The 15801-nt window shown below is 46.4% G+C and overlaps 1 protein-coding gene across 1 annotated transcript in view; it reads right to left on the bottom strand.

The window, feature by feature from the left end:
• The window catches only part of LOC126540358 (bcl-2-related ovarian killer protein-like), a 194946-nt gene extending 182728 nt beyond the window's left edge, over window positions 1-12218 (bottom strand). The window contains exon 1 of the mRNA XM_050187155.3: window positions 11368-12218. Coding sequence (XP_050043112.1) covers window positions 11368-11886 — 519 coding nt within the window. The 5' untranslated portion in view covers window positions 11887-12218. The remainder of the gene's footprint in view (window positions 1-11367) is intronic.
• Window positions 12219-15801: the final 3583 nt, after the last annotated feature.

Here is a 15801-nt window from a genome sequence, read left to right as displayed (position 1 = left end):
CAGGAACAGCAAGTAGTCCGTAAACGTGCGTAGATGCCGACGTTATACAAGAACAAAAAAAAAAGAAGCTGGTAAGTGTGACCAGAATATTTTACTTCACACAAGAGGCGTAAAAAAATACAGAAAAATCCAGTCTCACGGAGTTACAGTGGCGCCTACTGAAAAGGCCCATTCGATGCCTTTTCGTTAGAGGTGGGTGAATATAAACTTTTCGAATACGAATAGAATACGAATTATAAGTATCGAATATAGAACCGAATATTTAATAGTCAAACGCAGACGCATGTATTTACATTAGAAATATTACGCCGGTACGGATTAGTGCAGACAAGGACCACTAACTATCAGGCACAAGGGATTAGTTTGAGACACATCATGACTAATTGCATCAACATCGTTACAATCTGTTTGCAACCACATTTTTCCACGAGTGAATGGTTGTTCTTGAACTAACTTTAAAAAAAAGGTATATAAAGAGTTGGCAATGAAAGACCAGGAGTCTTGCAAAATAAAATGAATAAAAATATAAAGCTGCAAAAGGGCTTGTGTGCTGCTCTGTAGACACATGTAATAGGTGCCATGGTAAGGAAGCCATCATTGGCGTAGCGTAAAAGATAAGAGTCCTACATGAACAAGCTGCCAAAAAAAACTAAATGGCAGATTAAGGACAATCATCACAGGTTATTGTGTAGGCTTCCACCGCGAAATCGAAAGCAACGCTTGTACTTATTTTTTTACATTTTTCTTTCTGCACTGCTTCGCAAACTCTTGTCGTTGTTTCACTTTTCATAATTTGCGGTAATGTGTTTAGCATACGGAGAGCCGTAACCTGACTTTAACAGTCGGTAGTGGAAAAGTATTGAGTTAGTTCTCATTATTCAAAAATAAAACAAAAGAACTTCGCCGTGGTCGCTTAGTGGCTTTGGTGTTGCGCTGCCTAGCCCGACGCCAAGGGATTAAATCACGGCCACGGTGGCCGCATTTCGATGGGGTCGAAATGCGAAAACACCCGCGTACTTAGATTTAGATGCGCGTTAAGAACCCTAGGTGGTCCAAATTTCCGGAGTCTCCCACAACGGCGTTTCTCATAATTAGATCATCGTTTTGGCACGTAAATCCCCATAAGTTATTTTTTTTAATCAAGAACAGTTGCTTTTCGAATACGAATAGTTAGAAGGGTGGTTTGCTGGGCGAGCTGGTAATGCATTCTTTGCTTAGGCAGCGCGATACAACGTGTTTTCTTCCCCTCTACCTGTGATATACCGCACTGCCTACGTCAAGAAAGAATAGTTAGTGTACAATATTCGATTTGTGTTCGAAACTTTCAATATTCGCCCGCCCATAATTTTCGTGGCTTTCGCAACTCTCCTCGTGCACAATTCGGAAGCGGCGAACGCTGGCAGAGCGCTTAAAGTTTACGGTCGGCGTAAAGTTGGATTAAATTGTACCACTGCTCATGATGCGCCTTCTTAACTATTTAGTTAGGCCGCCTGCGGAGCTCGTGCTTCGGCGTCGCGCAGCGGCTCGTTTAAGTCCGACGTCGCGCGATTTCAGAAGAGTTAGTTGTTCCGCTAGTCTGCACGCGGTGTTGAGAATAAAAACCGGGCGGAAAGCGGTGCAGGAAAGGTAGACAAAGACAACATGCGCAGGCGAAGGAGGAAATGCGAATCGGACGAGGACTGCGTACGCCGCGCCGTGTGAGAGCAGGAACAGTTTGTGCCATTGTTAACCTGTTTCTTTCTTTTTGAAGAATTATGCTGCGTGGCAAAAAGCTCACGGAGATTCAGAAATAAGGTAACGTGCCAGTTCGTCACTTCAGATACCGGAAAGTAGACCCTTATTGGCATTTAAGCGGTTTCTTCGAAAACATTTGGATACGCAACGATGTATAATACGAGCGGTATCAGTGTAAAAATTTTGTATCGTAGACCCTACTATCACGTCCGCGTTCCGATAAAAAGAAAGGCTGTTTTAGGCACCTTTGTTTAGTTACTGCTTATGGGCTTTCTCTTAAATTACTTTCGCATACTTTGGTCTCTGGCTTGTAACTGGAACGTTACCGCACTCAGGCCAGATAGCAAGCCAGTTAAAAAGCCGTTTTCTTGGTAGCACTCTAATGTGGCTAGCGCTTTAGGCTTTCTTTTACAAATGGTTGCCATATCGAACAGTTTCATATTTTCTTTGTTATTATTCTAAAGGCTCCCTTTCGGCAAATCAATGTTTCTTCACACATGGGCACGTTAAAAATAAAAATTATGCAGTTCCCATGCGCCGTTTGAAGCGATGTTATGTGGAGGGCATTTTTGCAGGTGGCTACCAGGTAACGCACCACGTGGACGAACGTATTCTTGTAAGGCGAGCAGGGGCGCTATAACGTAAAGCTATTCCAAACTTTTCAGTTCCAATTCTGTAATCAGTCCTCTACGATTGGTCAAAAAATTTTGAAGCCACCACCCACTGTGCCTGACTGCCACGCGACGTTACAAATCCGCAAAAACTCACCGCGTCAAAGTGACCTCTACGCGTTAAAGACGCATTAATATGCCGAACAAAACTTAATTTCTTTCTGAATTTCCAGAGACTGCCCTGTTCCGAGAGGAATACAAGATGGTGCCCGCCGATCACTGTAGCACTGGTTACACGGAGCTGCAGGGTAGCATAGATCTATTTGCGTATAATAAAAGATTTTGCATAGCTGTATAGCGTTATCGAGCCCTCTCAGCACGTATCCGACATCACTTTGCCAACTATTCTTTGCTGAAGATCCGTTTTAGCGGCATTTTTAGCCTTCCTTTGCAAGCCGCCGCGATTTTCGACCAGCCACCGCAAGCTAAGTAAGGGAAAGCGGACCAATCGCAGACGTCGGCACCATCCTCCTCACCCGGTTATTTACTTTCGCTGTACTGGTTCTGCCCCATCGAAACTCTCTCCAGTTGAGCGTGCTCCTCTCCTTTTCTCAGCCAGTTAGATAAAAACACTGCTCAATGTAGGCAATGCCATTCGCTTTGAAAGCAAAAGAAAGTGACAACCCATACGAACGAGAAGAGCGCTTGAATGGGCTTTTCAAACAACGCTGCCGGTCACCGCCCGATGCTTGCGTCGGTGGCTATGTAAGTTTGACGACAGGAGATTGGAATAAAAGCACATTTGAATAGTTTTACGTTATAGGGCCCCAGTTGCGTGTGCGACGCAAGCGAGCCTTTGACGACAGCAGCGAGACATGGCGACGGTGACAACGACCGTATGACAGCGACGGCATGATTACAACAGCGGCTGTTTGGCGCGAGCTTACGACAAGCCAGCTGTTGGGTTATATATGTGTACTGGGCGGGCGTAAGCGAGAGAAACGCGCATAGTGGCTCCACCTGCGACTAAGTATTTTAGAACCGTCCCTATTTACCTACGTCTATGTCATGTGGCGTACGTTAAAACGACGAATGCACTTGTATTCCGGCGGCGAAACGTTAGAAACCCATTAATACACGGGACGTGAACGATATGGCCTTGTCATGCTCCTAGGCCTCCGCTGTGTATGAAAGACGCATATGTAAATGAGGCATGCAGACATCAACGTATACACGGGGTGCGCGAAATTTTAATCGAGAGTAGCACGTATGCAAGAGAAATATACTGAGCACCGCTTGAACGTACTGAGCGGATTAATGTAGTTGATAGGATGATTACATTGGAAGAAATTAAGTAATTCGCTCTAGCCTCAGAGACGCAGTCACAATTTCTTAAAATCATTTTTGTGCGTTTGTTGTAATGTAACCAAGCGACGGAATAAAGAGAAAGAAAGTGGGCGGACGCGTAGCCCGAAATGGTTAGAACATCATACTGCTGTGGCTGGAAGTCAGAGGTTCTATGGCACCGTCGACGATGCGTTTCCTTTTATTGAAGAGGCCCGAACTAACGAGAGACCGCAAACTTCCTGCCTTCCGCAAAGTGTCTTGAATGAAGAGAAGAATGCTTCTCATTAAGTATGTTTTTGCCACGAATGTGCATATTTAGGTCAAAGATTTAAGGATGTTGCAACTAAAGTACAACACATGTGCCGCTGGGTTAGTGCCACCGGGTATGTGGCCGAACAAACAAGCCGAACAAAAGGCGAGAAGTCGGCCACAAGAGTAGGGAGTAAAATTACATTTCATCCACGTCATTTTGCGCAAACATTTCCGCCATAGGCGTTACGTTTCCACAAGATTTGCTTCCCCGAGTGCCCCACAGGCGGCCACACCACAACCCACGGAGGCGCGCAGGCCACGCACGTAGGCCTCATAGGTTAGGTTAGGTTAGGTTAGGATAGGTTAGGTTAGGTTAGGTTAGGTTAGGTTCGCGGTGCGAACGTGCGGATACTGATAACGATGGCGATACAAATGCACGAGGCGTCCCAACACAACACAGCCAGGCGGGTAAGCACTACAGACTCACGCACCAGATTTGCAAAATATATATATATATATATATATATATATATACACGTACTGAAATCCTATAGCTTATCTAAAGTTTATTAAAGCATATATGAACTCAACCCGAAATCAACAGAATGTCAACAAGGGCTTTATAGCGAACAGTCTGAATCGAACGGCAGTTGTGCGCAGCTGTTGTCCCGTTTGGGCATGTCATGAGAACCACACGCAGAAATACAACGCGATGTCGTAAATAGCGTGGATCGTCTCAATATGAAAAGTCACAATAATTCAGCACCGTAAGAATGAAGTACTGCTGCAACGGAATCAACACACTGGAGCACGAAACGCTTACCAAAAAATAATGAGTTGAGGTGTCCTTCGTGTTTGTTCTTTTTTGAAAAAGAAAGCATGTTGTCGAAAGTTTTTTCATATGCCAGTTTCGAAATACGAAAATACGCCTATAGTAGGTGATGCCCTGATATACACCCTCCAAGAATAGTTACATTTTAGCCGAGCGCCTGACATAAAACGAACTGATAAGCAATGTGGAAAAGACGTACCGACGTCGCTATGTACAACGTAAACAGAAGCCGGCGTACCTGCAAATGCTGGGGGACACCGCAGCGAAGTAACAAAAATAGAAAAAAAATGAAAAGAAGCACATGAATTGAACGCTGGATGAGGAAATTCTCCAGAGCGTGTCCGATAGATCTACTCCTTGAGTGACGTTGAGCTTCACGCCGAAGCGTTTACTATACGCGTCTATAGTAAATTATGCAGGGCACGTTCACTATCCTGCTACTGCTTTCGCCCCTAACGGTACGTTTACACCGGCTCCCAGACAGGAAAGCGGTCTGAGTTACGACAGCCATAGGTGGCGCGTACAAACACGCGTATTTATTATTATTATTATTATTTTTTTGCTCTTAAAGATTTGCTAAAGAAACACTAAAGAGAAAAATACTCCACTCCTACCCGTTACCATGAATGTACAGCGAAGCTTTTGCCGACGCTAGACAAGCACCACCACCGCAAGAGACCTACGTCACACGCACATGTGCGGAAGCGCCGCAAGCATCCTCATTTTTTTTTTTTTTTTTGCCCTACGCCAAGCGCAAGTATCTTATTGAACTAATTGAATTTTTCAAAGTGAATTGCGTCGAGAGATTCGTAAAGTACAACTTACACACGAGCTGCATACTGATACTGGACTGCATACTGCAGTACGGGACAACGTTAATAAGAATAGCAGAGCATTTCACTGCACATTCAGAGTTTGCACTTTTCGATACCGGTGCTAAATTTTCTTGCAATACTAATTGCTTCTGGTACTGGATGACTTCAATTTTGCAATTACACCATGCGAAATTAGCTTAATTATTTATCAGTTCACGTAGTCAAATTTTGTCAAATAATACTTGCATTGGCAATTGCCGCGCAAGTTCTAGTGTCTGCTACTTCTCTAAAGCTTGGAAAGCTTGTCATTTTTAATGATGAGATACAGTCTTCGCAGAGACATATCTTACCAGAGCTATATATATTCCCCCGAGCAAAAGGTTACGGACCATGGATTCCGCGATCAAGCCAATTTTCTTCTACGCCTATGAATGTAACCTTAAACCAGGCGGAGCAGCCCAGATATGGCTATGCGAACTTTCCAACGCACTCGACAATTTCAGTTTGTGCGTTTTACGTGCGAACAAATTCGGGCTCCAAATTCACAACACTTTTCGTTCGTAAGTGCGGTTTACGACTGGCCGATCGCGTTCACTAATATGTCCGTCATCACGATTGGCTGGCGTACGCTCTTACGAACAGCTCTAGCGTAAGTATCTTTTTTTTTCGTAAATACGTCAGTAGTCTTTTTTGTGCTGCTAGCCTGGATGTGGTGCTTATGCTCTTGCTCACTGGTGTACGTCATAGCCAAGGTCTCGCTATATGCATGACTTGGACGTTTCTACACTATCTGCCGAAGACATCGTGCGCTCGGGCCTATCTTTTTATTACTGGTAATATTTCCTTCTCGACGTTACGTAAAACTTAGCAACTGCAAAGTGGCGTCCGAGCTGCATGATATCTAGCCACAAACTCGCTTCCCGCGCAGACCGTATTTTATGGCGGAACGCTGCGAGAATAAGTTAACGCGTCTCCGATGCACAACTCGCCACAACCGTCACCCTTGTTGCGTCTTTATAGTATACGGATGCCGCAAATGAAAAGAAAAAGAAGAGAGAGTGAAGCCAATACTCGTTCTTCGGTCGCCGCGAGGCACGGAAAATGTGTGCACGAAGTTTATACTCGAGGAAACGATGGCCGCACCTCCAATTCCGCGCCCAGCTTATGCCTCGTACATGCGAAAGGACGATTCTTGCCCTGCAGTTGTGTGTTCCATTCTGACGCGGAAGGATATAGTGTTTACCGTCGTCGCTCATAGTTGTTGAGTCGAAGTAATCCGAAGCCGCGGTCACTTATGCCGCTTCACTTTGTCCTTGAACACACAAAGCCGAACGTGTAATTTTATTACGCTGAATTATAAACCTCGAGATGCTGACTTAATCATCGCAAACTCAACGCTGAGGCGTTTTATATATATATACAAACGCTGGCAGGATTTTTCAGTTGCGAATCGTTCGGCAAACCAATGATTAATTATTTACAGTACTGGTTAAATTTGGCTCAATTATCATTTCACAGTTCTCGTATTTCTGTGGCAAGGTACTCTCCATAGACAGAAAAAAATTTCAACAATCTGGTTAATTTTTCTCTTGAGTTACAAGGGTGCTCTCGCTTTGTGGGGGATTAAAGGGACACAAAAGAAAATACTAAATCAGTTTACACCAGTAAATTATTCTTTCTAAACTGTATTTTAGTTTATTTCGCTGTATGATGTTTATTACCCGAAAATAAAATGGGGACGAAACCTCTGTGTTTGTGATTTCGCGTCGAACCACCAGCATGCATGCTGTGAGCTAGTGCAACGTCATCGATTGCAAAGTTTCTCATACTTGTGCCGTTGTAGCACATCAAATAGTAAACATCTTAAGTCGAACGCATTGCTTCTTTAGAAAACAACGTAGCCCGTTTTTAGCCTTAACTATGTAGGCCCGAACGGACGCTGTTAAATTCCATGACGTCAAATTCAGGTGGCGCAGGAAATTCAAGGCGGTGACGCCACTTGTCCTTCCCTCTCGTGTTTTTTTTTTAATTATTATTATTATACCGCACGTCCTATGAAGGTAAGAAGAGCTGTCTTGATTTTGTTTGGCGTAATTTACCATTTCAGATGAACTTAATTTGGGTCTCGAGAGTGCCCTTTTAATATGTACATAAAAGGGCAACATTAAAGGAGTTCAGATTGCGGTAAAGTATCATTCCAAAACTTTATTTCCGTTCAAGTGGGTGACGCAAGCATGATATTTTTACTGGAGAAAATGTACGCCACGCTCCCCCACCCCCAACCCCCTATTCCGCGACGAACATTGCGGCAGTGTGACGTGGAAAAATTCCAAGAAAGGGAGAGAGGCGAAAGTTAAGGGGTTAAAGGCGGGGAGATTAACCAGAGCGGAAAATCCGGTTTGCTACCCTACACTGAGAAACGAAAGAGGTAGAAAGATAAGAACATAGATTTCAAAGTGCATTCCGATGTTTCGGATCTATTTAGCGGCGGGAACGCCAATCCCGGAGCTTGCTAGACTGAATTTCCGGTTCCTTTCGCAATTCCACATTTATTTTTTCCGTGCCAATAACCAAATAACTATAAGCTCGAAACGCTGTCAAATTTTACGACGCCACGGCGTGCAGATTCTGAACTTCAAGGCGACGTCGCCGGGTTTCTTTCGTTCTTACGCCTTTTATGGGTCAGCGATCCGTACCTCACAGTTAGACTGGCCGTGTGACTGTAACAGAAACGTAATTTACTTGTATAGATAAACATAATATACCTGGAATGCCTATAGGACTGTGAGGCAGAGCAAGCACCATAATCGCTAGAGTGCTTCTTTCTTTTTTCTTTTTTTGTTCTTCTCTTTTGTTAGTGTCCCTTTCAACAGCTTAAATCTGGCCCTCAGTGGGTGATAAGTAAAATGCAGTACATTTCCTTTATTATTATTATTATTATTATTATTATTATTATTATTATTATTATTAGTATTGCTTCTGCTGCTGCTGCTCTCGCTAGTGCGGTAGCTTTACCATTCAGTGCACGAAAAATACGTACAGGTACAAACAAAATGTGAGCGCTCTTAGCTGACGGCGAAATTAGTTTCTTATTGTCTCCATGCCGTTAAAAGAATTCCAGTACTTTTGGGGCGTCACTCAGCCCAGACATATTTTCAGTTCCACCCATAACGCTAGAGTTGCGGACGAAAAGAAAATAGAAAAAGCAAATTTCGGCTGAGTTAACATAAAGCACATTAGCTGTGAGCTTATGAGAAGGCAAACACAATGCGTGTCACGCAAGTCACCTTTAAAGCCGTGTAAACTGAAAAAGAAAAGAGATAGAAAGAGAAAAAGAAGAAAGAAAGCGAGCAGTTTTTTTTTTTTTTTTTTGTATATTCACTTGCAGTTCACCGCCACCTCTATTTGCAAGATAAAAGAAAAAGGAAGGGATCTCGGCGTTGTCCCGTATATATAACTTTCGGGCTTTGTTCGACGCCACAGGCGACTCGTTGAGGGCTATATACTCGCAGCAGCTGCATTTATAAACCTTGCAACACGAAAATGCCGCTTGATTGCCAGGCACAAAAGTTGCGTGGGATATAAAATACGTTTCCCGCGTGGGTCGCTGTGGAGTGAATGTACTGTGCTGGGAAAAACGCGCAGTTGGAGCGGCAAACAGAACGCATTCATCAAGTACACACGACGCCTTCTACTCCCGCTTCTATCGCTATTTATTTCGTCACAGTATTTATTTTTTCTTGCTTTCCTTCTAGAAACCCCTACAGCCTTCAATCGCGGTCGAAATGTTTGTTCTTTCGTAACACGTTTTAGCGCTCGACGGATAATGTGCACTCGAATCCAGAAATGAACTCTCTCCGTAACTATCGGTGCATAAATCGGAACGGACCCTATGCGATGTTCAGGACTTCCGATAATGTAAAGATTTCTAATCCAAATTCCTTTTCGTACTTCGTCGTCGGTCCTCAGTGGTTCTCCACGCACGTTATCACCGTGGTCGGTCACCAGCGACCGGTGCCTACAAAGAGAGGCATGGGGGGCATCTGGCGCTCAAATTTCGCGCACCGATAACAGCGCCGTAACACAGACTAGCGAGCGCAGGACGCAGTTTTCGGTAGCGCACGCTGCAATTCCGCATCAGCAACATTCACCGCTCACTTCGACACACGTGTGTTCAACTTATCACCTGACTGTACGCCGGCACGCTAGAAACTATACACTCCACAAAATAAAGTTAGTAAATTAGTAAATAAAATGCCGGAGGTATGTAGGACATTATCAGCCGGAGTCACTACGTCTTAGCGTCCCATGGTAAACATTACGTATATATACCCTTAATTGATGTCTTAATGCATAGCAACCCGCCATGGTTGCTCAGTGGGGTGTTAGGCTGCTGAGTACAAGGTCGCGAGATTGAATCCCGGCCACTGTGGCCGCATTTCGATGGAAGCGAAATGCAAAAACACCTGTGTGCTTAGATTTAGGTGCGTGTTGAAGAACCTTAGGTGGTCGAAATTTCGGGAGTCCTCCATTACGGCGTGCCTCATAATAAGAAAGTGGTTTTGGCACGTAAAACCCCATAATTGTTTAATACATAGCCAAAGGACACGGTTCCTTTTTGATACATATTTATTATTTTAATTTCTTATGTTTTTACAATACCATAGACTTCGTATGCCAATGCAAGCGGCAATTATAAATTGAATATGCCCCATTGTATTGCTGCATGGTAACTACATTTCAGTTGCGTTAGTAGCTGCACTACCGAGGTAGTATTTAGTTAGTAGTAAGTTAGTGCTTTTTGCTAGCTTCAGGCGGTAGTAAAAGTACTAACCATCATTTTACTACCTGCACTTAACAAGAAGGTAGTGCGTTTTCGGACAAGTAACGTGTTACTATTTAGTTAGTGAGAACGACGACCTTTCTTTAAAGATTGTGGGTACGCGTTTTGTCGTGTACACACACTCTCATGACGCGTTTTGTCATGGACCAAGCTTGGCTGGACGCATCGGGCTAAAGAAAACATTTACTTATACAGGCGTGCGCGTCTGTTATCGTTCAGAATATCGTGCCACCGTAGTGGCCTCTCTACCGGAAGCTCTCAGCAAATTTTGGGAGAGGGCACGAAGTGGCAGAGAGTGAGAAAGTTGTCGGAAAGAAACAGCGACAACGACAAATCAACTCGGCGGAGCAATAAGCCGCCGACGAATAGGTTTAGTTGACATCTGCCGGACTCTCTGTCAAAAGAGATTTTGAGAAGGTGCTGGGTTCGGCATACGTATGCCCCCTCAGTGAAAAAGGCGTGTGGGCGAAGCCGACTACCATCACGTGCCTTATAAACTTGATATGTGCCCTTACAGCAGGCATAATATCCCGCCAAACATAATACTTTAAGACAAGTATTCATCGTCCCCGTCGGTAAACAAAAGCGAGATTGGAGGCGACCTGCTATCCCTCTGTTGTCGCGCTCACGAGACGCTTTCGCAAGTGCGTCGTTCAGAGTATTTGACGGGAAGTCCATCAAAACACTCCGAAAGATTGCATCTGTCATCCACATGGCAAATAGTAGACACTTCCCTCTCATAAGCCAATCTCTTCGGCAGAGAATATGGATCGCACCGTCGCCTCGAACGGGCCAATCCGCGGTGGCAGGATGAAGCAAGGTCTCCCGTGAGAAGCTTTCGCTGTTGTTGAAGCCAGTTCACGGGACGTAGTTATACACTAGACAAATGCGGTACAAGAAGGGCGCGCTTTAAGTCGGACGAAATCCGCTCACCTGGTAAAGGTCGGGGTGCGAGCTCTCCAGCTCGGAGCAGACGAGCCGCAGCCTCTGGGCCACGTCGGACGTGGGGTAGCCGACGCTCAAGTTGGTCACGCTGCGCAGCCGCTGAAGGCCGAGCTTCTTGTTCACGGCACCGCACTGCTTGAGCTTGGCGCGCAGGTAGCGGCCGCACAGGCTCTTGGCCTGGTCGGCCACCTCCTGGGTGGTCACCGTGTACACCTTCCAGCCGATGGTGGTGGACAGCCGGTGGGACACCACCTGTCCCACCTGGCTGAACTTGCGCCGGCGGGCATCCTCGCGGGCCGACTCGACCGCGGCCGCGTATCCCGACAGCGACGGCCGCCGTTGAAGCTGCAGCGGAAGGCTGTACTTTCGGTCTCTGGGTCCCTGTGACCCGGGCACTGTCAGTCGGTTTCCCAAGCAGGGACTGCTGGGAGCGGACAGGCCTCCGCCCGCGCCGGCACCGCCGGCGTTGCCGTTGGCAGCAGAAGGCGGCTGCAACAGGCCCGCCATGCGTGCCGCGGCCTCGCTTCGCAACGGCAACCGATGCACTGACTGTCCACTCGCGAAGCCCACGCACCTTCAGATGCACACAACACACACACACACGCACACACTCGCACGCCTCTGCCCCGGTGCCGCAAGCAGCGAAGGGCGCCCGCACTTGTCGATTGCCGCGCGCGGACTGAGCGACCGCTTGCCGCTTCGCTCGACTACTGCCGGCGGCCGCGCGGCGCTGCTCGGTCGTCGGCGGTTCGCGTACTCGCCGTCATCGTGTTGCGCTTGGCGGCCGACGGCGCGCTGCTGTTGGCGAACGCCTGCTCGCCCGTGCGTCGCTCCTGGGATCCGGTATCGGACGGGACCGACGAGGCCGCCGTCGCTCGAAGCTGCTGTTGCATTTGTTTCCCTCTCTCTCTCCCGCTGCTAGATCGCAGCAGCAGCAGGACAGGTGGCTTTCCCTGAAGTTCGCGGTGTGTGGCGGTGAGAACGGCAGAAAGCGAGCTATAAGGGAGGGAGCAGGTGACAGGCTCTCCGGCGGGCAACGTCTACCCACGCGCGGGCACTCGGATGCTTAGAAGCTTAGGCTGTCGCCGCTTCTCGCAAAGTTCAGACGCTTCGGGCACTTGTTTCTCGATTGAGGCACGGGCCTCCGTTTTTTACCGCACTTTGATGTCTACTTATCAGCTTGTACTAGCTACTCCCCTGTAAAGATCGCCATCGTGCGAAAGGCCGAAATGTACGTATTGAAGAAAGCACCTCAGCCACCATCGAATATTAAAACTTCCGAGAACTGACGCGCTCCCGCTGCGCCCCCACGAAGTTAATGAAGTATGTACGGACTCCAAAAGCAGCCTTGCCTCACTGGAAATACACCAAAGTAAAAACTCAGTTAAGCATATGCGCGTGTCTAAGAAAGGTGTACAATGACAGTTAGCTCGTCGTGCGCCCGCGTCGCTTTGTAATCCTGCGACGGGTGGGGCCATGGTCCGAGAATTTTAGTCTCTCAAAACGGTCTGTTATCTAATCGGTTTAACACCCTTCGAAGAAGGTCGCGTTCGCTGTCATAGAGACTGCAAAAACACAACGCGTGCAACACAACACAACAGTTGCACGAGTCACAGACTGGTGTGTCGGACATTCCCATAAGGAATGAGTAGGCTTTCGTAAAAGCCACGCCAAACAAGAGGCGGCCCAGCAAAGTTGCATCACGGTGAGAGAAGTTCGATGAAATCTGCAGCTTCAATGTAGGATCCAGACGTTGCAAGCCTTGTGTCCAGCAAGAACAAATCTATCGGAACTGAGCACACCCGCGAGCGATCGGGCAGAAAATAAAGAATCAAAAACCGCTGCTTAAAATTATTTGCTAAGAACGAACAGTTTAATATAACGATACTGATTCAATTCGTAAGCAGAAAGTTAGGATAGCTTGTAATAAATTTTAGCTCCGCTTTTATTGCAAACGCCGCATACGCTGCTCGCGCCGTTTGGACAAAGCGTAATGAGCTCCGAAAGCGTTTACATGTCCTTTGAAAGCTCTGTAATCAAAGCTTTGCGTGTCGTTCACCCAGTCATCGTCTACTATATCCCAGCAGAACTTTTTGTTGGGCTAGTTGGTGCATGTTACTGACGTACTGAAGCGCCAAACAGACGACACAAGAAGAGACACGGACGAGCGCTTACTAACAACTGATGCTTTATTGACGGAAACACACAATATATATACGCAAATTTGGCGTGTCTTCTTGTGTCGTCTGTTTGCCAGTTTAGTACTTCAGTCTACTATATCCGTCGGAAAAGAGGTTTGCGGAGCCGCACCGGCGTCATGTACAGTGGGCCACAAAAGTTTACGGACCACGGAAACTCAGAAAACGTTCAATTTCCCAACAGCCTGTAAAAGTAGTCAGCAAAACTGAACATCGCAATGTTGCTCACATTTACAGGTAGAGGCTGTAATTGCGAATACTAGGCTGCGTTGTGAGACTGCGCAGATATTCAGCTTTTTCTCAGATCTCGTGTTCCCTAAAATTTTGTGACCGAGTGTGCATACATTGTAAACACAGAGACAAGGGAGGCAGATGAGGCAAGCAATGGACGCGTCACCACGTGATCAAACATGGCAGCTCCCACAGGATCACCGTGAAAAGGGTCAATACTACTCGCTTCTGTTGTAGCATCAGCTTCAAAAATTGAGTGGGAGTTGACGAGCGTCAGCGAAAAGACCACCCTCATTGTCTGTGATTTTCTTTCTGTCACATAGGACCAGCTTTTTGCGCCGTAGTTCCCACATCAACAAGCCCAACAACTTGCTCAGTTCACCTTTCTATATGCCCGATCACCTGTGTTTACCGTTAGTTATCGCTTGCATTATTCCTCCGCAGCCGCTACAGACGCCTTTAAGTTCCTTATTTGTGACTGATATTCATTGACAATCATCTGATTTTCCTCTGTCGTCATAATACGCGGGCGATACCATTTCTCAAAATAATTGCATTGCCTTAGGCTTTCTAGCCTTTATTATTATTTTTTAATTTGTAGCATTTTTTGACGAGCACCCCAGCAAATTTGGGAGCAAAACAGTGCGAAATCGTGTCAGTAACGCAAAAAGCCTGACACCTTTCCCATAGAAATACATAGGGCTCCATGGAAAAATAATATAGGTTTGGGGTGGGTCAACCTAAATTTGGGGGTGTTGTGGGAGGGGGCCAACCTAAATTTGTGGGTGATAGAGAGGTTGGCCAACCAGAATTTGTGGGTGTGCCAACTTGAAATTTGAGGTGGGCCAACCTATACTGGGGGTGGGCCAAATTAAAATTTGGGGTGGGTCAAGCTAAATTTGAGGGTTGGCCAACTTGATTTTGGAAGTGGGCCATTCTAAATTTTGGGGTGACATGGGGGTGGGCCAACCTGAACGTCGGGGTGTTATGGGGGTGGGCCAACCTGAAAGTGATGGTCATATGGGAGCGGGCCAGCCTGAATTTGGGGGTGATATAGGGGTGGGTAAACCTAAATTTTTGGTGACATGGGGGTACGCCCACTTGAAATTTGGGGTGGGCCAACGTAAATTTATGGGTGGGCCAGCTTGAAATTTGGGATGGACCAACTTAAATTTGGGGTTGGGACAGCTCGAAATTTGGGGGTGGGCCAACTGGAAATTTAGTGTGGGCTAACAGGGAAAGCGAAACCTAAACTAGGCTAAACATAGAGAAATAAAATTATGGGCCGAGACAAAGAATGCTACGCATTAGGAGACAATTCTCTGAATTTCTGTAATTTCTTTTTCTTTTTTTTTCTACAGATTTGAAACTGAAGGGACCAGACGGTACTACAGGCTTCATTCGGTGATACACAGAGCGCGTTGACGCCTGAAAGGGCAAGGAGGGAGCACGGATCTTGGCGGCACCAATGCACTTTGCATGGTCCTTAAGTCGAGGCGATCTATTGCAACAGCGCTGAGCTCTCTGGAAGAAGCCACCGCATCGCGCTTAAACGGGGCGCTGATAGCCCATGTAGTGCCATGAGGAACGATGAAGCTTTTGTATACTGAATAGCAATCGTGGGCTGATTTCATAAGGGCGAAAGGCTCTTCGCCCTCTTCGCCATTGGCCGGTCACCCTTACTAGCATTATATCCAGCGTCAGGATTGGCTCCCGTTTTCCAGAACAAATAATTCTAGCGTCAGATGTTCTTTATGAATGCGATCCTATATTCTCGGAAGCTGCAGGCTGTTAGCGAAATGAGGTCATAAATGCTTAAATGACAGCACGAAAAACCAACTAGATTTCGAGGTTCACCATCGCGTTCGATTCTTTCGCCATTTTTGTGCGGTTCAATGACCAGGAGCTTTCATGCGGTGAACTGTAAACAGGGGCGCTATAACGTAAAGCTATTCAAAACTGCTTCTATTAAATTTCTGCAATCAGCTCTCCA

The sequence above is a fragment of the Dermacentor andersoni genome, chromosome 2 (assembly GCF_023375885.2).
Source record: "Dermacentor andersoni chromosome 2, qqDerAnde1_hic_scaffold, whole genome shotgun sequence".
Classification (NCBI taxonomy): domain Eukaryota; kingdom Metazoa; phylum Arthropoda; class Arachnida; order Ixodida; family Ixodidae; genus Dermacentor; species Dermacentor andersoni.
The sequence above is the reverse complement of the archived record's forward strand: the minus strand, read 5'-3'. Positions and strand labels throughout refer to the sequence as shown.